This window comes from Saccostrea echinata, unplaced genomic scaffold (genome assembly GCF_033153115.1).
Source record: "Saccostrea echinata isolate AGI-Se365-2 ecotype Australia unplaced genomic scaffold, CSIRO_AGI_Sech_v1 ptg000010l, whole genome shotgun sequence".
Classification (NCBI taxonomy): domain Eukaryota; kingdom Metazoa; phylum Mollusca; class Bivalvia; order Ostreida; family Ostreidae; genus Saccostrea; species Saccostrea echinata.
In genome coordinates, this window is record NW_026889759.1 from 11,713,092 (window position 1) to 11,736,177 (window position 23,086).

At 32.5% G+C, this 23,086-nt stretch overlaps 1 protein-coding gene across 1 annotated transcript; it reads right to left on the reverse strand.

Moving 5' to 3' along the window:
* Window positions 1-543: 543 nt before the first annotated feature.
* On the reverse strand, window positions 544-22,179 carry LOC133184405 (UDP-GlcNAc:betaGal beta-1,3-N-acetylglucosaminyltransferase-like protein 1). The gene is made up of 12 exons (XM_061319469.1): window positions 22,102-22,179; window positions 21,772-21,888; window positions 17,075-17,171; window positions 16,781-16,845; window positions 16,638-16,703; window positions 16,028-16,123; window positions 15,012-15,107; window positions 14,595-14,719; window positions 14,129-14,264; window positions 6,353-6,421; window positions 4,724-4,798; window positions 544-1,644 (listed from the first exon to the last, which is right to left on the reverse strand). Exons 1-12 carry the CDS (start codon window positions 22,111-22,113, stop codon window positions 1,564-1,566), a joined length of 1,035 nt encoding a protein of 344 aa, XP_061175453.1. The 5' UTR covers window positions 22,114-22,179; the 3' UTR covers window positions 544-1,563.
* Between the last annotated feature and the right edge of the window lie 907 nt (window positions 22,180-23,086).

The window sequence follows — 23,086 nt, forward strand, 5'->3', positions numbered from 1 at the left end:
GTGGTCTTAATTCAAAACAAACTTTTGAGAGGTTTCCTTTTTCAGATCTTGTAAAACAATTCTTTGTAAAGATTTTAGTACCAAAAAGAAATAGCCATCCAGTAAACACAAGTTTGTTTCGGTTGAAGTCGAGCAGGTGCTTGAAAATCAAATACAGTATATAGAAAAATCAGCAGGCCTTCAATTATAATGAATCTGGTCGATACAGGAAGTTTACATATAGTTTTTCATTTTCTAAAAAAATTCAGCTCCAGTCTCGTTCCAAAATACCCGAATCGGGAGGGGGGATTCAGGAATTATTTTGCGTCAGCCATGTTTTGACGTGAACCTCAAACTGAAGTACTGTTATGACACCTGCACATTTTATCCAATAATATGCAAGTTCTTGGAATAATACATCTATAAAGGATGTACTTGATCAAACAATTGTCTCTGATTGTTTCACACAAAAGTGATCTTTGAAACTTCATATAGGAGACAGGGTACATTTATGTGTTATGGCAGGCAATCCAATATAAAAGGCAAAATACACACAACTAAGGATTTTGTTTTCCCTCAAGTTTTATTTTGAAAAGATTCATTTTGAATACTTTAACACAGTTTGAGATATCAACACCATTTCTCCCTCCACTAAAGATGGGAGGAAGTACATGTAACATCATCTCCCATGTTTTACAGAAAAACCGCATTTGAAAGAATACTTATTTTAAACTTAACAAGTCAAGTAATACACTTTAATAACATTTCAATTGTATAAAGCCAATTGCAACATAGTACAGTAACAGTAAATTTTTTCGAACTGTTTTTTCCCATAAGTTTACTACAGTATAGTGTTCTAGCTAATATACTTAATACAGAATTTCAAGATGTTTTAAGAAAATTGGTTAAAATATTTTCATGTGCAATAGCTGAACAAAGTTAATGATGCAGATGTTTGAATATACATGTATCTTTCCTTTTGACTCTGCTTTGGGATTGATTAACGAAGATTCAATGTGAAAAATCATTAATGCTGAATCAGTATCTTAATCCATACTGCACTGAAATCACTTCATGAAAGAATAATGTGTCAAGAAAAATGTAATTTGTAAGGACATGCAATGTCTAATGGTCCTCTTCATAACACATGTACAAACTTTTAAGACATCTTAATTTGTGTATTAAATGAACCTAAATTTGTGTATTGAAATCAACCTTAACTTGTGTATTTAAATCAATCTTAAATTATGCACTAAAATCAATTAAATAAGATTTTGTTGCATTTTAGTCTCTAAATTCATTTGCAGTAAAAGTGTTAAAGCTTAAAATAAATTCATACATACAGCTAAGTGATTTTCCTTCCCCGTGGTTATTAAAAAATGTACTGTGAACTTGATGGACATAACGAATTATGTTTATGAGGAAGGAGAATTATCAATCCCTGGCACATTGTTAAAAGTGTGTTTTACTGTATTTAACTGTTGTGCATAAATCACCATTTAAACAAAGTCCAGCTTATATTCCATCATTAGTCTGAAGTCAAAATCCCTGGCTAGTCGCACTGCCCACTTCCTTCCTTTTTCCCTAGTTGAAATGGAAGAAATCAACTCCTTCTTTGAGATTCAGTGATTCAAGATTCTTTTCAAATTCACCTCCTGTTAAGCCCTGTAATTAATTCAGAATGGCAAATATAAGCTGCAATTAATAATTAATTTATCAAAAATTATTAAATGAGTTTTGGTAGTTTTAAGTTTGAAAAGACAAAGGCCATATTTAAAAAAAATTCTTTTTGCCCTCTCCTTACTAAAACTGTCCCGACTCAAAACTTTTTTAAACCTCTAGGAAATGATAAATTTTTTTAAAATTCATTCCTGAATTTTTTCATCCCATCAACAAATATTTTGATTGTATTAGCATCTTCTTTTCAGTAAATTTAGAAAATTCAGCGCTGATGTTGAATTTTCTAGGGAAATTCCGGAGTCCAGAGAGGGAAAACAAACATTTTTTAAAAGATGGCCTAATTTTTTGAATCAAGCAAAGAGTAGAGATATATCCTTGTACCTATGTAAATTAATAATACTTGCTTTCAATAAAGGAGGGTTATTTGTGCAACTAGAAGAGTTCTACTTGGAATGTGGTTGAAATATCTGATACCAGTTTCGGTCAAATTTCTCACTTTGAACATGCTTACTGAGAGTTGCATGTATCTTGATAAAAGTCACAATGCCAGAAACATTGAATTATGAAAAATTTGGAATTATTAACTTGGTATTAAATTTTGGTATAGGTGTATTACATGTATTTGAAATTATTTGATTCTTGTAGAACAATTCATCTTATAACTCCCCTCTTAAAGGACTTATTGCATGTTTCTAAATTATTTGAAATTAAAAGCATAAAACGTTCCTTATGACCACAGTTTAAAATTTTGTGTTTTTACTGCAGATAAATCGCGGTAGTTAATCAATTATTAACTCAAATGAAAACCCCTGATTTAAAAATCCAAGTTAATTAGATAGCGATCACGTGACCCTGTGACGTCAAGAGTGCGGGACGGTTCGCCCCGAAAGACCATTCGCGCTGAGACGTTTCGCCCCAAGACGGTTCGCGCCGAAGATCAATTAATCAATTATGTGGTAATTATCACTTGTTAACAGCAATTATTAACTTCTTAATAACTTTTGTACTGTGCTATATAAATCCAATCCATTGGTTAAATCAATAACCCGTAATTGGCGACTTCACTGTATATCCCCCCCCCCCCCCCCGGCCCGCCCATAACCACACTAAAATTTAAAAAAAAAATTTCAGACCTGATTTTTTTTTAATGAATTCCTGTTATTTAAAAAAAAGAAGATATTTCTAAATGACCTGATATTTTTTTTATGATGTGAGAAAACAGCAACTCGTGATTATTTTAATGACATGATGATTTAAAAGAAAAAAATATCTATTTTGATGTAACAGGCATAGAAATGTCACTTTTGAAATTAGTTATATGAAAAGATTTTTTTGAGAAGTATATTTTTAATAAGAACTTATCATGCTTATATAGCATTACTCAAAATCGCAAAGAAAATTGGAGTCAGTGTGCATCCTAGCTATTGAGCAACGGTAAAATGAACTTGACACCCGTCTCATAATTTAATTCTCCTCTTTATCTTGACATGATGAAGAATCTCCAAATTATAGTTATAACACCCTAATTACAAAACTGAATCAGACAATTATGATTGCTGAATAAACATAATTATATCTGCACATGGATAATTATACATTTAATTATGGTATAAGCCTATTTTCAACAACTTTTAAAACATAAAAGTTTTTTAGTAACCTTAGAACTTTTTTTAACACAGTCAATATTAACCTTATATATAAATATTTATCTTAAAACATCGTAATATATCGTAGACAATGTAGATTAAATTTGGCGCGAAACGTCTCGGCGCGAAACGTCAATAGGGGCGAAACGTCCCGTTACCTGACGTCAAAGGCGACAATGGCTGATCAGCTCCACGTTAATCTTACGAAAATATACGCGATACAACCTGAATTTTCTGCGTTGTGGATGACCAAATCGCTTATTTTATCGATATGAAATTGAATATCCAACCTTATATGTTAGAATTGCAGCAAGAAAAATCTGTTTACATTGTATTTAAATAGCATCGACGATAGCGAGGGAGACGCGGCGAAGACGAAGAAACTCGCCATCAGAATACGATTTGATTTGTCATCTTATCACACGTATTTACTTATTTGATTCACAAATTTAACACTATATAACTTTGTTGTTCTTTATTTTTAACATAATATTAATTTATGCAAGTCTTCATATGTTTTTTTAAAGGATGGCGATCTTGAAAAATAATTTCCCGATCACGAAACATTGCCGTATTCAAAGCTACAGTTTCTAAATGTTTGGAATAAAAAACGAAAATTTCTCAGAAGCCTTATACCATAGAACTAGTTAATGTTTCTATAGTAATTGAGAAGCACGTTAGGCATTAATTTTTTCAGCATTTTTCGTAATTAAGCTGCATTTGTTGTTGATAACTCCGTAATTAGTGTGCATATTCTCATCTCTCTATCACTGAATTGTCGCCTATGACGTCAGAGCAGTATTTCGCCGAAATCCGACTGAAATATGCATATTGCCATATTTGAATTTCAACTCCTAATATCTCTTAAAATATGCTTTCAACAACGTTTATTCTATTCAGTATTTTAATAAACAAGGTTGTAGATAATATTTTTCATAAAATTACGATTTTTGAAAGATCATGCGATAAGTCCTTTAAGATATGATGAAAATAAAATCTCTTAATTCAAACAAATTGTGAACAAAATAACATTGTCCCCTAACAAACCTAAAATGGCACAATATTCTTGTTTGATATTCAGTTTGGGAACTTTAACTCAGCTAGAGTTTCAGGATGTTTCAGGGTTGTATTTATGTCCATGCAACTATATATCAATAATTATTTCCTTTCAGTAAGCTTTCTGGAAACACCTCTACTGGTAGCTACTGGAATATGGGCCCAATTGTTGAGAACTTCAATTTACTAGATATATCTTCATTATATTCACATATTTGTAATTGCACTAATGTAGAATAAATTGGACAGCAAACATTTTGACAGTAATTGGAACTTTTGTTCCCTTATTGGGTTTAAAATTGATACACAAATTACAAGTGTAAAAATTGTAATTAGTTTAACAGGACATGCACGTTTCTTACCAATTTTATGCAGATAATAAATGGTGGCTTGGCGGATTGAAAATGAACAATTGGAACTGTGGGTTTTATGTCCGTCTGCAAACAGAGTATAGAAGCAATCAAAGATTTATTTGTAATGAATTGTCAATACTTGTGTGATAATGGAAAGATCTAAGCAAACACTGAGGGGCACCTAGTACAATAATCTCAACAACGTTTAACCAAATTTAGTTGGCATTTTTTTTTCTTCGCTGACATAAATGTCGCTCATTGTGATCTCTTAATGTTAAGTTTCCACAAAAGAACAATGGCCGCCTCTGGACAAGATCAGACAGAGTTTGGTGCCTCATGAAATGAGCCTCCAAATATTTGTTTGATATTGAACACCATGACAATGCATTGCATTGTGTTTGGTAGAAACAGAGTCTGCAGGCAGACCATTGTCAATCACCGAACCAGAAGTCAACTTTTCATCAAACCCCTGTTTCAAACATGTCCAGTGCTTTATTCAAAATTCCTGTCATTATTTCTTGATCACAAGTTTTAACAACCCCCTGCAGTTTTTGGTGAAATATGAATATTTTTATTGTAATAAATCTATTCAAAGCTATTCCTTACAAAATATGAAGCTGGTGCTTAGAGGGATTCATAGGCTTTTAATTTGATAGAAATGTGTTTATGTTGACACCTCACAGCAACACTGTCCTAGCTTTTCTGAAGATCTCTAATTACATCCATTTAGTCCAAAGTCAGTAAACCTTTATCTTTTACATTTTTTGAGTTCATCATGTCATTTAATCATAGCACTAAAACACAGGCACTTGACATTACATATATTTCTTGTATAAAAAATATAACCCCACAGCTAATTATTATGTATGGGGTTATATTTTTTTAATAAGAAAAATATGTAATGTCAAGTGCCTGTGTACTTAAACAATTTTTTGTAAGGGAATTCTCCTGAATTCCTGAAAATTTTAGAACAAACAATTTATTTAACCCTAAATTAAAGTGGTGTACAGTTAGGAATTTCTGCTCATGTTGTAACATTATAAAGTAAACATTTCTTGCAGAAACCAGTTGTCCAGATAACTGATTTTTTTTCTCAAGCAGATATATGACATACTCTTGTGAGGTGAAATTTGGTAAGAAATCCATGTTTTTCCTTTCATTATTAATTTTTTTCAGATAAATTATAACACAAGATGACACCTTGGACTATACATAATTATCAGATCAGAGATGGTTCTTGATTTCAGTCATACTTTGGGTATGACTGATGTCACAGAGTCAAATATTAATCAATACAAAATTATTAGACTTAACATTCATTGCTTAAAAAAAGAATGTGATATAGAATTGAAACTCAAATTTTACAATAAAACAATCAATTCAATAACCTACTTGATAAAATGATTCAAGAAAAATCCACCACCATTACAAAAACTAGATTATTAAGGGCTCATTAGACAGAAGTAAATTTTACATTTGTATTTACATACAGTTTGAATGATGTCTATTTATGGACACAGAAATTTATGAACTACTGACCAGCAGTTTCATTAATTTGTGATGGCCAATTATCATTCTGCAACCCCCTCCCCTTTCTCTCTCTCTTTCTGTCTCTCTCTCTCTATATATTCTTTGTACCTTAGATTCATGATATGTATAGACTCCACAACTGATCTTCTTGGGATCAACATCACAGAAAGTGGCAACCTGTGGAGAATAATATACGCTCAGTACAACATCCACAGAATATTAGAACTGTCTGCATGTACTTGTTTGATTTAATTTACAATAAGGTAATCAAAATATGCACCCAAACTGCGATCTATTTTTAAATTACCAATTTTTTTTTTCATAAAGAGAATGATATATGCTTATTTATAGTCTTTTATACAACATACTTGTTCTAAATCTTTATTTAGAAGTTAAATTTAGCATCTTAAAATAATATAATACAAAAGCTGCTGATCATTCTTTTAAGGGCACTTGATGGACAAGTATATGTCAAAGGTCAGTCTAAAGAAGGCAAAATCCTTGTTAGACTTGTCCTCGGAACATAGTCAGACAATGTCCTATCATAGGTGTACAATAAACCTAACAAAAGTCAGACCACCTACTCTGGCAAATGAGGTTCACAATGGCAACTTAAACCTTGTTTCTGACATTCATCATGGCTCAATAAAATCTTTTGTGTTCTAAAGTACAGTTTGAAATTTGATTAAAATTGTTTCACATAGATGTCAAATATTTATGCATCAGTGAAAAGATGTGGAACAACTTTAATGACTACAATTACATGAATAGCATTTCAAACAACTTTGTCACCAGAAATCACTTTTACTTTTGTTGACTCTGAAAATGATCTGCTTTTCTTGATTACGGTTCTTCTAGAACTTTTAAAGGAGAATAAATACAGATGAATGATTTTGAAGGAATCTAAAATACTATCTCAAGATCTTTAGATTTAGTTGAAAATTCACAACAAAATACCAATCATTTTTGTTTTGTCTTGAGCCTTTAAGGTCAAGATCATAGAGATTGTATCTTGACAGTTTTCTCTACAGACAACATTACCCTAAACTTTCTATTCTTAATTTCTTCTTTGGATTGCTGATTTTAATGCATTATAATCATAATGAGGTAAGGAACAACAGCTTTAACTTGAGGTCAAGGTCATGACCCCATTCTTAGGTCACATATTCCTATAGTATACAAAAATTTTCAACTGTGCAAAGTTTCCATCCCTTTTTTATCCAGTATAAATTAAGCATTTGGTGTGTACACCATTCACCTCAGTAAATCAAGCTTCCTCTCTTTAGTTTCCAATCATTTTGTTCCACATCAAACTCATTTTCTTTTAATTTCTCTTTTACCATCTGATTCATGCTTTCAAATTCTACCCCTTCCTCCACCACTACCTCACACACACAAGTAAGATAGGTTTGTAAATTATATGCATGTTACAAAAAGCACTTTTTTAATTTTACATACACTAGTATACTTCAAATTTTAGTTCAGAACAAATGAAATCTGTTTTGTGAATGATATTACACGACTGTAAGTTTTACAAAGTGACTGCCTGCATTAAAGATTGAAATCCAAGCAGAATTAAATCAGAAATAGCTACAACAACAATTTACATCAAAAAGAAAAAATATAAGAGTTGATATTTTTTACATTTAAAAAGTATAATATGTGCAAAAAGCAGATGTTTTGATCATAAAAAGAGACAGCATACACCTTACTTAAAAAAAAAAGAAATGATATCATTTACATGAATTTTTGAACCAATTTTCAATTTCACAAATTCATCAAACTTCAACAAAATTCATTTCCAATCACATATATTTTAAACAACTTCAATACATTCAATCAGAACTAAATCTCCAGACTAATGCATTCCTTAATGTAAAACCATCATAAAAAGTCCAACAAAGCAATCCAAACCATTTCAATATCATTAAATCTCAAACTTTTAAAAACTTTATTAAAACCTTAATAGTTACATGAATGCTGATAATAATAACATACTCAGTAGATCACCTCTCCTTCACTTTCATTTGTCATTAACATGTGTATAAACTTGCCAAATAAAGAAGTAAACATTCTCAAAACTTGCTTTTATTAAAGTCCATTTTTCACTGCAATACTTAATTGGAAATAAAATGGCTCGTTGCATTTACTCTAGACTTGTGAATCATACATTAAACCTCTGTGAGGCACATTTCCCTTTGAACAGTGTATCAGACATCAATAAAATGACCACCAAATAACTCCATTCAATCATAAAAAATGATGGAACATTATATGATATCTGCCGAATAAAATGTCCATTTAAAAATTGCTCATCAATTTATTTGCCATTTAATGTGTCATAGCTGAAAAACACTTTTCTTCAGTTGTGTGTTTTCTAGTGCCGTCAGAATTCAATTTGACCGATTTAGAATTGCCATATCCATCACAATAATTGATATTTATTTTATTTGAAACTTATAAAAATAAAATCTCATTTGCATTTATAGATTTTAGTTGAATTTATAACTTCCCTTGCCTCCTGCTTGGTAAACTTGTTGATTTTTAACGGTACGTAACTTAAATTCACCTGCTGAAAATTGTCTTTGAAGTTACCATAAATTATGAAGTTTCCGACATTCCGTTTTTTTTTTTTTTTTTTAAATTATTCGTTGAAATAGAAAACACTTGCAAAATTCTCACAAATGTAAAAGATTGACAGTTTTTTTTCTTTTCTCTAGCTGATATTACATACATGTATGTACGCTGGTATGTCCCTTATGGTTCTGGAATTTCTGAATTAAAATGAGATAATTGAATCTAATCACATTCAAAATACCTTATCAAGGAAATAATTTACAGGTATCTTTATAGATCAAAAGGAGGCTTTAGATATGGTGACAAAAACTTATTTAAGGGGGACCTAAAAAACTCCAGAGGGAGAAAAGATTTACACAAAGACTCTCCGAGCGAGATAAACTGGAACAGACAGATTGCAGAATGGGGGGAGATTTTAAATGGTTTCTGACCATAAAAAGATACCATAGATCACAGAGCTTGTAATATGAGCTTCTCTCACTGACCAGCAGATGGTCAGACATCTTGGTCTTCCTTCAACTATTCCCTAAACCAGGCACTGGTCTAAGCTTGGCTTTGTGCTCTTATGTTTTCTTTCCATTTGTGAGAAAATCATAAATCTTCTCTCAAATTCATGATATCCCAAAATAATTTCACTGTCATTAGAGCTCTCCATTATATAGCTAACCCAATATTAAGAAGTTAATTGGTTTACTTTACAGGTTGTGATTTGGGGGTACTGGACCTCAAAAGAACTGACCAAAGGGTCAGCCAATTGTCCCCGCTAAGGTCAGGGGTGAATCAGTAATTTTTGACCAGACAGGCCCAGTGTGAAGTGACCAGAATGAAAGTTAATGAAATTGGATACCCCCTGTCCAATTGGCGGCGATCTACTGCACATCAATATTTCTCATTCCTTAAGATACAAGACATTTATGGGCAGAGTGATTTATCAGAAAATTAGTTTTAATGCATTTTCAAATAAATGGTAACAAAATTTTAAATTTTTCTTGACTTGGCCGACCTTTATTATTCAGATTTCAGAAAATCAATTCATTACAAATCTACATTTATCCACCATTTATAATTAAAACTTTATACACTACTGTTATTGAAACAAGCATTTTTTAAGTTAAAAACAATAAATTGAAAGCATATGAAAATATGAGAGTAACTTCTGTAAAATACTACCGTAATAGGATCTGATTGGCAGTTAACATCAATGTCAACTCAGCCATCTGATATCAAAATAATTTGGGAGCTTTAAGTTCATTCAACAATTTATATGCACATGGACATAATTCGCAATAACAAATATATGTAAAAAGTTGCAAACAACATCTGTGTTTGCATGAATTATAAAATTCAACATTCATCATATTAGGATCTTCTGTCTATATTTTATATGATTTGCTTTCCTTTTATGACTATGAAAGACTATATATGCAGCCACAATTCAATAGAAAATTTTTGTACATGTATGTCTCTGTGCATGATAGATGATTTTCCAGTATTGACTTGCTCTTGTTCATATGCTCCTACACATATTAATAAAATTCATTGTAAGGTTACTTTTGGACAAAATAAATCTTTCAGTCAGAGCGATCCAAGTCAGAGACAATTTTTTCTGATCCCCTTTTTATTCAAAAAAAAAAAAAAAATCCTGTGGAGAATAAACTTGTTCAACTTCATAATCTGTCAAAATAAAGTCTTGTTTCTTTTGAAAGCTCCTAAAACACTGAATGGTTCTAATCAACTATGTCTTAAAGTGAACTTATTTCAAAAAGCCCTGTTCCTTGGATCTTCCACTTCTCTGCATCATATTTTATGCTTTTTTATCATTTGATAGTTTGTATAAAGTTGTGAACTCTAAATACAATTTTGACACTGAGTGATGAATAGATAGGGAACTAGTATTAAGTTTTATAATCCCTCTTTTAAAATTTGTCTGAAAAATTTCATATAAGGGATATAAATAATTTAAGAAGATCTCTTTTGTAACGATTTCACAATGGCTGGCCTGAAGGTGTCTTTGAAAAGTGTTCCATCACCGACAACGAATTTAACAAGGCGACAGGTTAGTTGGAATACCTAATTGATACGCATCGTCAAATTTCAATCTTTGCATCCCATTAACATCTCTAATATAAAATCTCCACATTTGATACTAGCTAGACACAGTATAAAAACAGTCTTATGAATTTAATACGGGTGAAATTAAAATGAAATCAGATGGACATGCATTGTGTTTCCAACCTGTGTCCTTTTAGCTTGCCAGTGGCGGTCAAAAAGACAGGTAATAGAAAGTTTTTGGATGAATGTTTAAGTATTAATAAAAAACAGTTTGTTTCCTTAGCTTGGTTCTGCAATTGTTTGGATACAGGGGGGTCTTTGGCAACACGTGTTTGGGGTCATTCTAATCTAAATGCAAAACACAATGTACACATAAACTTTGGCCTAACCAGTCAAATTATCAAATTAAAAATAGGGGAAACTGGTACAAATTAAATTGTTAAGTAGCAACTGAATGGCAGTTTTGAGTTCAAAAACAAGAATTAGTTATTTGTAAGTGGGGCTGTTGTCCTTCACACACACACACACACTTTATATATTTATAGTATGATAAAAATTAATACCAGCATATTCATCAGGAAAAAAATGACTTGAAAAAAAACACATTACATACAGACCACAAAAAAATGACTACTATATATATATTAGAGAACCCATATATACATGCACCTCCAGATGACAGTGGCAAGTCTGTAGAACCATTGATTTTATATATTATAGTCCCTTTCAAACCCTCAGTAAATGGCATATCATATAAAACTTCCTCTTGAATAATTTCAAAAACCATCAAGTTTAGTTAAAATATTTCAAGATTCTATAAAAAGCTCATTATCTCACTCTGTAATGTATGACACTATTTGCCAGTACACCTGAAAATGACAAAACCAGACCAAATTTACGACCTTATTTACCCTCATTAGTTCAGGTATGTGCAGATAAAGTTCAACCCGTGTCAGACAAGGGCCTACTTATCTACTCTCCATTTTCACTTGACCAAGCTGTAGCCAATTCATTTGTTTCGCCCCAACAACTTTAAAACTGGAGGATAAATCTAATTTTTAGATCTTATCACAGGAGGGGCTTTCATGTTGGGGGATATTAACCATGGTCATTTGTTAAATACACATGCCCCTGAATATCCCCAGCTAGAAATTAGAGGAGATTTAAATACAATTGTTCTGATCTTGTTTTCATCCATTACCTTTCTAAATTCTTAAGCACCTGCTGTAGATTTCAATTGTGATAAGCCATTTGCATATAATTTTGTAGCTGTAACATTTTTTTTTTTTTTTACATTTTTGCACCTTGATAAACAGGACATGAATGTCATCTGCTTTACATTAAATAGCACATGATCCACTGTCACTGACCTTTAGTACTAAAAATTTGATAATTAAATCATGACCAATCCAATGGCATTTAAATTTCTGTGTATAAAAATAAAAATTAATTTTTATCACACCTTAATGGAAATATCTTCAAACATATTTTGTCCATATACATGTATCACTACGATAATTAAATAACTTCTCTGTAGGATGACACTTAACTGTCCCATTAATTACTTTTTTTTTACCTATTAACTCTGACATTTCTTATCATTCCCTATCTGCATCAAATTCCTATGACTGCCGTACAGAAACACGAACAGTCAAAGAATGAACAGTCCAATTCAAATAATTTAATTTTGTTTTGTTCATTTTTTTTGTAATATCTGTATGACATTTTCCACCATTAAAAACATTTACAAATGTTAAAACTATTTTCTATTTTTCATGGAATGGGACTCTGAATGCATGGCCTTGAATTGCATTTAACAATTTCCTAGGACAAAAAAAAATGTCATTCTGTTTTTCTCACATGTGTAAATGTAGTTGAATTGACAAAACTCAAATTTACATTAAACATTATAGTTTCTGATAAAATAAAAAACAGATTGGGTGAAGTTGATTGTTATCGCTCACTCACAATAAGATGCTATCTGTTTTTCATGATCTTTATCATTAATTTTTTTTTTTCCATTTTATGAGACAGGAGTGGTAAAAAAAATTCCATTTATTCAACTGGAAGTAAAATTTCAATTTATTTCACTACTAAACATGTCGTCTTTTCTTTACACATTTTTTTTAAATACAACCATCTGTCCATCTTAGAAAGAGACAGAATGAACTTCGACAAAAAAGTCTACAATAAATGATTTTCGTCTAATATCAAATGTAAACTCATTAAAATAAAGGGATAAACTCATTACAAAACGATGTCAATTTAACCTGCCAATGAAAGCTTATCGTAAATCCTTAGACCTGTATAACCATATTAAGGGATTTCCAATGTGTTCCTAAATGATGCTTAAATGATGAAGCCATTAACATCAAATTAATCATCTTCCTCCACTGCCTATTTAAACCCCCCCCCCCCCCCCCCCCCCAAAAAAAAGCTGCCTCAGGACAACACCTTTGATGATTTAACTTTTTGCACTGTAAGAGGTAATTTTGGAAACTGGGAATCACACCAGAGAATTATTCTCCTGCACTTTGTTCATTTATGTCTTTAAACTGAAAACTGATTTAACTGTTAAATGTCAAATTCTATGAAACACTGAACAAACATAAAACAAACAGTCCAGTAAAATGGGTTGTTCTGCACACTTGTTTTTACTTTTACATATGAAACAGAGTAATACACAACAGGTAATGTCTGTATGACTGGAAATCTACAATTGCTCTGTATATTGCATCTGTATTCTTTTTTTAAGTCATATCTGCTACACCTCTGCACCATACTTCTATTTTTTTTTTCTTTCTCCACTTACAGTTACATCATATATTATTTATGCACTCTTATTTGAGAACGATGCAAGTTAAAACTTGCAAAATATGTACAAGTCGATTTTTCAAGTATTAACACTTAGTGTCAGAAGATCTACAGATTTTGGCAGAAAGTGATTAAGCTTCATCTTAAAAGGTCACAGTAACCTTGAGAAGAAAGTCTCCTAATAAATGTTTTAAGGATTTAGTGCCTAATACTAAATACTACAATATAGTAAAGCTCTGTTACAAGGAAATCACAGGCACTTCGATTTTGCTTCCTTAAAACCTAGATTCTTCATACAACATAGTGCAAAGTATTCTATGGAATTAATGAAAATTTCTTTATAACCGAGATTTCCTAATAAGCAAGTTCTTTTACATCCAAGTTTTACTGTATGTGCATTATGTGAATATATAAGGGAAAAAAATATTCATTAAAACTTACCTTCCTCTGATTGGCTGTTGTCAAGGATCTGTAAAACTTCCTTCCTTGTTTCCCAGCATTCCAGATTGTAAATGTTTCCCATTTCTCTATCACCTGTTTCTGGACATACTCCATTCTTATCCTCCATATGGAGTCTCTGAAACACAGGATATTTTTGCACCATTGATAAAATAGATGTAGTCATATAAACATCAAAAAACAGAAACCAATTCTTTTTTATTAGTGACAAGCATCCCGCTTTTCATGAATCAAGATGTCAAAATCAAAGCCACTGAATCCTGGCTTTGTATAAAAACATAATTGTGACACTTGAATATTGTGCCATCCAAATTTGTGTGCAAAGGCAGTGCTACACTTTGATGTGTAGAATATTTGCTGCACCTCTAAAGTTGCCTAAAACATTTGGATTTTAAATTGTATGTAACTGTGTATCATTAAGTTCATTCAGCTGATGACGTTATCTTACTCATGAATAGAGAATGTGGTGGCCTCTGGGTGGTACCGGTACATTAGGAGGTCTGCATCCACCCGAAGTAGTCCCCCTCCCAGCTCCAAGTGCTGCAGGAAGAAGATCAGATCCTCTGGTACCCCCTGTATAAACATCACAGATGAGGAACATATCACTTACTTTGAGAATTGAGATACAGTAAATACTTTGAAGGGAGGTTGAAGGTTGAATTCTGTGTATTTATCATACACTGTCTAAATCACTATTACAATTTGGATATGCATGGATGACAAGATTAGTATACTTTAAGTAAGCAATATTGTATAGCATTGAAAAATACATTTAAATTGGTGGGTACTTATACAAACTTCCATTTGTTTACTTTTGAAAGAATTTTTCCCTTTATGTTAGATTTCAACAAAACTAAATACCAACTTTTCCATCCTCATTGAAGCCTCCAACTTTGTCGAAAACTGCTCGGTGACAAAACCAGGTCGGCATGATGAGGGTCGGGCCATGAGAGGTGTAAATCTTCAAAAGAAAAAACCCAAATTCTCACAAAAGGTGTCAATTTTCAAACAAAAATACATCATTCACAATACCCAACCCTCCACTGAAAACTAAGCAATTGTTCACATTACATAACAAGCTAAAACTTGATCATGCACCTTTTTTCTGTCTCTATAAACAAAAATTAAATAACTGTATTGAATTCCGTTTATCTTTCTGATGCAAAATTACATGTCAAGCTGTCGGAGTAGTTTTTGTCCTGGTTATTGCTGTCAAACATGCAAGTGACACTGAACTGCACAGCATGTTAGCCAATGGAAATTCAAAACCATGTCACATGCTGCAGATGACTTCAACTTTGACTTCCAACTTATGTTTTGTTCTGCTGTTTTGTGTTGCTGCCAATTCTTTGCTGTGTTCTTTGTCACACATGCCAACAAAATTGAAATACTTGCAAACTGATTCTTTCCAGAAAACTAGCAAGGTTATTAAAACCTATTTATCAAAAAGTTTGTAAACACAGACAATTTGTATTGACTAAGAATGAAAATCTGCCTGGCAAGGTGACAAATGAGGTTTCACCTGCAGGTTTTTTTCACACCTTAATAATGTCTAGTTCAAAATTACCACTAGATAACTGCATAAACTTTTCACCATTAACTTTCTTTTAACAGTTCTCAAATGAATATAGACAATATTTGAACTGTAAACAATATATTTACTATTGTAATGTTAGTATGTAGGCAATTATTCATTGTAAATCTACATGTTCTTCCTCTGTACAACATACAACCTTAATTTATACTGAATTTTGGACAATTTGCCATTATAAAAATTATATTATATTGTACTCAAACCAAAGTTTTAAAAAAATCTTTTCTTTATTGTCATGTATATAAAATTAACTGTATGTAAAGTAAATTATCAGTGTAGCTATTTACCTGTGAATACAGTTGAATATTGGTAAGATTATTAGCCCAATGTGTGAACCTTTCCGTAGATCCAGCTGGTTCCCTGTGGAACTTGCTTCCTACAATCTACATAAAAGATAACTATCACTCCTCAACTTTGGAGGAATTCTAAAATATTAGGGATATTTCAAGAGCGTAATGGCTACGTAGCTTCTATGTAAAGCTAGATCTTGATCATTATGCTAGCCCAGCTGCTACATAGGGAGAGCTAGCATAAATATTTGATGCTAAGTACCAAATCCAAGATGGCCTCCTTAGTTACCACTTGGCAGCACACAAGATTTTAACAAAATGGGGGATTGTTTTCTATATCTTAGAGAATTAAATGTAAATTTACACATATATTTTCACTTAAAATACTCTTTTAGTTCCAGAAATAAGTTTTTACTGATGTATTTTTTTCCTAAATCTAACATTTAGTGGCTAAGCTAGCTGTCCATTCAATAGAGATAGATATCTACTACCTAGCTGCTAGGTTAGCAGCTATGATCTTGAATGCAGCCCAATTTTCAGTTAATACCTTTATCAATTGCCAGCAAGTGAAATATTGATTACACTGTTACAGAGATGCTTCACTTACATTCTTAGGTTCAGATTTAGTGGCCTGGTACTGTTTGGACACTCTGTCAGGTGACATCACATCATCCTTAAAATACCATAGAGAACAAAATAGTGAATTGTTTTACCTGAAAAAAGGGGGGAACATTTGTTTAGAAAACTTACAATGTCCTGGAAACATAGGTAGACTCCATTACTCTGTTCTACTGCTCGATTCTTTGCATATCCAACTTCAAAGAAGAGAATTAAGACACATTAGTTTCTAATATTGTACTCATCTCTTGTCTCAGAACAAAAGCTTATTTCTGAAATAAAAGCATGCAAAAAAAAAAAAACAAAACAAAACAAAAGTATTATTTAATTTTATCTATTATTTATTTAATTAAATAATAATAATTTTCTTTTTTTGAAAAAGATTCAGTTAGAAGTAGATTTTGTAAGTATATGAAATAGACATGCCTCCTCTTGGATTTGAACTATGACCTCCAATAATGACAGAAAATGACTTCTCTTTCAGAATATCCTTCCACTCTTCCAGTTTGTTAAGAGTCTCATCCTTTCATATGTAAATAGTATCAAAATACATAGGTATAATCAATTACATAAGACATGAGTGTGTCGGTATTATTGAAAATGAAAGACATATACAATGTATTAAACAATTTTGTCTTAGTTGTTGTTTAAACCTATTACTGAGTGTCATGAATAAATCATTAATTCTAGTACAGTGTACTTATATCATGTTGTAAAGTTTGCAGTGGAGGATCAAGAAGTTCATGGGGGTGGGGGGGGGGTTGAGGCCCGTAGGGCCGAAGGGGGAGGGTATGGGAGGGGGTGTCCCCCTGCCATAGGTGGGGTTTTCTTTAAAAATGGCTCCAAATGGTGCATTTTCCAGTATTTTAGACTGAATTAGTTAGTTTTTTGCCACTTTTTTTCTAGTTCTTTTTCAAGACCGACCTACCTAACTTTTCAAGAATCTGAACAAAAAAATCAAGTGTTGGGATTATTTTTAACTTCCATGTAAACATGAAAAAATGAGACTTTTCTAGAAAAATTTTTTAATGTAAAATCTAATAAAATCAGAAATATCGCCCTCTGATATATAATATCCATTTTCCAATACAGTACTTCATTTTAAAATGTACGTCCAATGTGTCGCATGTGTAGCTCTGTCTACCAAAATGCAACTGATGTGCAATTTCTCAACACTTAGAAAATTTGGATTCTGTGTAGAAACCCTAATTACTCTTTTCAACTACTTGACTATACTGTTCATATTTTTTTTCAATATAAACAAATAATGATATTTCATATCGAAGAAAAAATATTAATTTTTTTTTTTGGGAAATTGTTGGAATTATTGCTTATTCATTGGGGGGGGGGGGGGATTATAATTTCTAACATAAATGCACTCTTTAATTCTATTTTTTTACTCACTTACCAGCCCAATGTTTGAAAAAAAAGGCTTGAAAAACAATCAATACCTCTACTTTATACATATCAGTTTTACCACAATTCATGATACAAAGTTGTAACCGTTAGTTGGGTTTTATTAAACTCATTCAACTGTAATTTAAAAATATATATGTATTTGCAGATATGCTTTTTAACATGATTAAAATTGCATTGTAGCTTCCATCTACAAAAGGAGCACTTTCAATGTGCTTTTTGGTCCAGGTCACAACATAAACAACTAGTATACGTCCCTGATGTATTAATTTTTTTCTAAAAATAATAATAATAACCACAGTTTATTCACATAGTTCAATAAAGTCACATTAAATTGTCGAAGAAAGAAGAAAATCTTGAAAGAATATTACTTTAACAATACCAAAACAGTTCTATGTGCAGTTTTGGTTGTTGCTGTATGACCTTGTGTCATTGCTAGCTGCACAGACTATCATTATCTCTGTACTATTGAATACCTGTGTATTGTGTGCGCTCAAGCGGAAAGGGGTTTCTCCTGGTGGCTGTATATTTCACCTCTTTGTCATAGGCACTCCCCAGCTTAATTGTTAAAAAATATATATCTACTATACAATGTACTATAAACATAACATATGTTTATAGTATAGTAGATATATATTTTTTAACAATTAAGTTGGGGAGTGCCTATGCTCTTTGTGTAAAACAATGGGCTTGGATAGAGTCTCATTTATGAAATATATCATTTAAAAAATGACAGGTGTAAAAAATTTTTTTTTGATTGGGTTGGGGGGGGGGGGGTGTCCCGAACCCCCCCCCCCCCCCCCCAAACCCCCTGAATCCGCCACTGGTTTGCATATACTAGGTGGGCAAAGTTTACAACATGATAACTATGTAGTGGGTTATTTTGCATAAATTTTACCTTCAGGTACCTTGTAAATTCAAAATTTACAGTGTGATATTTATAAAATCCATCAAGTCATCATATTCAATTAGATCTACAATGGACTTAAATTGTAGGCACAACAAGTTCTCTTTCTATACAAGAGGCCCAAAGGCCTTAACGGTCACCTGAGTATAATACAACAATTTAGAGGATCCATAGAGTATAAAATGAACTGAAAGGTGAAGCTTTGTTGCCCAAAAGCAAGAAAAATAGGGTGATCAGGATCAACAAAATAATCAGTCTAGTGTTCATTAACAGTGCATAAATTAGGTTCTAATCTGTTCCCCATTTATCACTCTCACCAGACAGTATATAAACAAACTTATAATCAGTGCTTCTGTACTCTTAATTCCTTGTTGAAATCTCTTACAATGGCCTCTCTTGGTCTTTGATGAACATTTAATAAGACAAGTTATTTTTGTCTCATTTTTATTTATCTGTTACTTACAAGTCTACCTGATCATTAAAACTACGAAAGTACTTTTTGTATTTTACAATAAAAATTCTAGCATAATTCTCTTATTCTATTAACCTTTCAAGTACATTATTTACAGTGATTAATTAACACAAGTAAATGGCAAAGGGGAATAACTCCTCTCAATAGAATACAAATTAATAGAGCCCTGGCCTGGACCAGAACACTTGATCAAATGGTTCTGATGTTCAAAAATCTGGTAAAAATACCCTTCCTTATTAAAACTTTTACTCTTTTTGCCTCTGATATGCCCAGGTGCAGAGAAGATTTTTAAAGCATAAATGCATTTTCACTATATAATAAATAGAGCCCCGCCCTAATATCAGAACCTCTGATCCAGGGGTCATGAAATTCACAATTTTGGAAGAGGCATCCTTGCTTATCATAACTATGTATTTGTTTAAATAATACCCAGGAGAAGAGAAGAAGATTTTCAAAGAAATAATGCACTTTCACTATATGATCTATATAGCCCCACCCTAGCACCAGAACCCCTGACCCTGGGGCTATGAATTTCACAATTTCAGTAGAGTCACCCTTGCTTATCATAGCTATGTATTTAATTTGTTTAAATAATACCCAGGAGTGGAGAAGAAGATTTTCAAAGAAATAATGCACTTTCATTATATGATCTATATAGCCCCGCCCTAGCACCAGAACCCCTTACCCTGGGGCCATGAATTTCACAATTTTGGTAGAGTCACCCTTGCTTATCATAACTATGTATTCAATTTGTTTCAATAATACCCAGGAGTACAGAAGAAGATTTTCAAAGAAATAATGCACTTTCACTATATGATCTATATAGCCCCGCCCTAACACCAGAACCCCTGACCCTGGGGCTATGAATTTCACAATTTTGGTAGAGTCACTCTTGCTTATCATAACTATGTATTTAATTTGTTTAAATAATACCCAGGAGTAGAGAAGAAGATTTTCAAAGAAATAATACACTTTCATTATATGACCTATATAGTCCCACCCTAGCACCAGAACCCCTGACCCTGGGGCTATGAATTTCACAATTTTGGTAGAGTCACCCTTGCTTATCATAACTATGTATTCAATTTGTTTCAATAATACCCAGGAGTAGAGAAGAAGATTTTTTAAGAAATAATGCACTTTCACTATATGATCTATATAGCCCCGCCCTAGCACCAGAACCCCTGACCCAGGGGCCATGAATTTCACAATAACAGTAGAGTCACTCTTGCTTATCATAACTATGTATTCAATTTGTTTCAATAATACCCAGGAGTACAGAAGAAGATTTTCAAAGAAATAATGCACTTTCACTATATGATCTATATAGCCCCACCCTAGCACCAGAACCCCTGACCCTGGGGCTATGAATTTCACAATTTTGGTAGAGTCACTCTTGCTTATAATAACTATGTATTCAATTTGTTTCAATAATACCCAGGAGTAGAGAAGAAGCTTTTCAAAGAAATAATGCACTTTCACTATATGATCTATATAGCCCTGCCCTAGCACCAGAAGCCCTGACCCTGGGGCCATGAATTTCACAATAACAGTAGAGTCACTCTTGCTTATAATAACTATGTATTCAATTTGTTTCAATAATACCCAGGAGTAGAGAAGAAGATTTTCAAAGAAATAATGCACTTTCACTATATGATCTATATAGCCCCGCCCTAGCACCAGAACCCCTGACCCTGGGGCCGTGAATTTCACAATTTTGGTAGAGGGCTCAATGCTTATTACAATCATGCCAACAGTTTGACTGCTTGATGTCCAGGAGTAAAGAAGAAGATTTTTAAAGATTGCATTAATTTTGATGGTTTTGGCCCCACCCCTCAGGCCCCAGGGGGGCAGGGGCCACGAATTTCACAATTTTTGTTCCCCTTCACCCATAGATGCTATATGCCAAAATTGGTTGAAATTGGTTTGCTGGTTCCAGAGAAGAAGCTGAAAATGTTCAAAAGTTTACGACCGACGAACGACGGACGACGACGGACGAAAAGAGATAGCAATAGGTCACCTGAGTGACTCAGGTGACCTAAAAATTTAATGTATTAAGAGAAACAAGCAATTAGCATCTGAAATAATCCAGAAATCCTGAGACAGTTATAAATCCCTAGCACTTCTCAGCAACAATGGTTGAATATACATGTACATGTAGAACAACTTACATGGTAAATTTTACAAATCACATTCATGCAGTCATTCTATTCAAATCTCATTTGAAATTACAACACATGTATTCTGCCTAAAATCAAACCAGTGAGAAGAAAATTTGATGAGTTTTCAGTGTAAATGTATGAGTGAACTGTATCCAGATGGACTTACTGTTGATCCATCATTGAAAATGGATATTTCTAAGCTTCCACTAAAATCTTGATCTCTCACAGCCCTTAAACATTCATCAATCCATTTCTCTCCATTGTAAACAGGAATGATGATGCTCTGAAATCACGAAATATAAGCAAGACATTCTGAACATAGCATTTTTAAATATGTGATGAATTCAAATATTAGTAAAAACTACACATCACAAGTACACAACACGATATAAGGATAGATTTAAGATTAAGACAACCTGAAATTATTCCTTTCAGTCTGTCAGTTACATGTATACGAAATACATTAAATTCATCAATCTGTATTTATCACACTCACCACATCTGTCATACGGTGATGTATTATTCAACTTTCGGTCAAGAGATTAGCTAGCAAAGAATTGACAACCATTTCCTTGGCTCCAAAACCCTTTTCACTGAGGAAATTCGCAATACAGCGCTAATATTTATTGGATGTCGATCCCGAACTCTTAGTTACCAGTTTATTCGCCTTGTACAAAATCTAAATAAGGAAACATTTCTTTCAATGTTGTAGCAATCAGATAGTGCATCTTTAATGATAATGGAAGAGTAAATTTGATCTGCACAAGGAAATAATTTCTTTTGACTATAAATTAATGCATAGTAGGCATAGTCATGATAGCATTGATTAGGAGATGAGATAGGAGGAAAACAAAGAAACGCACGATTTTCCTCATACTACGTGTAAAATATATTCCACTACAAAGTATGTCTTTGAAAAATTCCAAAATTAAAAAAAAAATGGAAGAAATTGGAGAAAAAAGAATTATCATTGCTAATTCCATAGCTCCCTTTTTAAGGAGGAAATTCTTCAAAATCATATATGTCAGTTTTGAATATTTTTAATATTCTCAACAACCAACATGAATTAGAATTACCATATCTGTATTGGATTCCGAAACTTCATAAAAGCCCTTACAAAAAAAGATACATAGCGGGTTCCAGTAAATGTTCTACCAAGCCTCTTTCTTTACTCCTCGCATAAATATTAACAGTAGTGAAGGAGAAACTTCAGGAGTACTGTGCAACAATATATTCGAGAAGTGGTGTAAATCAGATGTAAAATTAGAAATCACAAAATTTTACCAAAATCAACAAAATAAAAATTTACGACTTTTCAACTTTATATATACAACCATTCCCCACGATAAATTAAAGTCCAGGCTTTTTTGATATCATTGACAGCTGCTTTTACAATAAAAATGAAACTCGTAAATTTACTTACCTTGTCATTGGCCATTTGCAAAATTATTTTGTTAAAAAAACATTCTGATTGTACACAC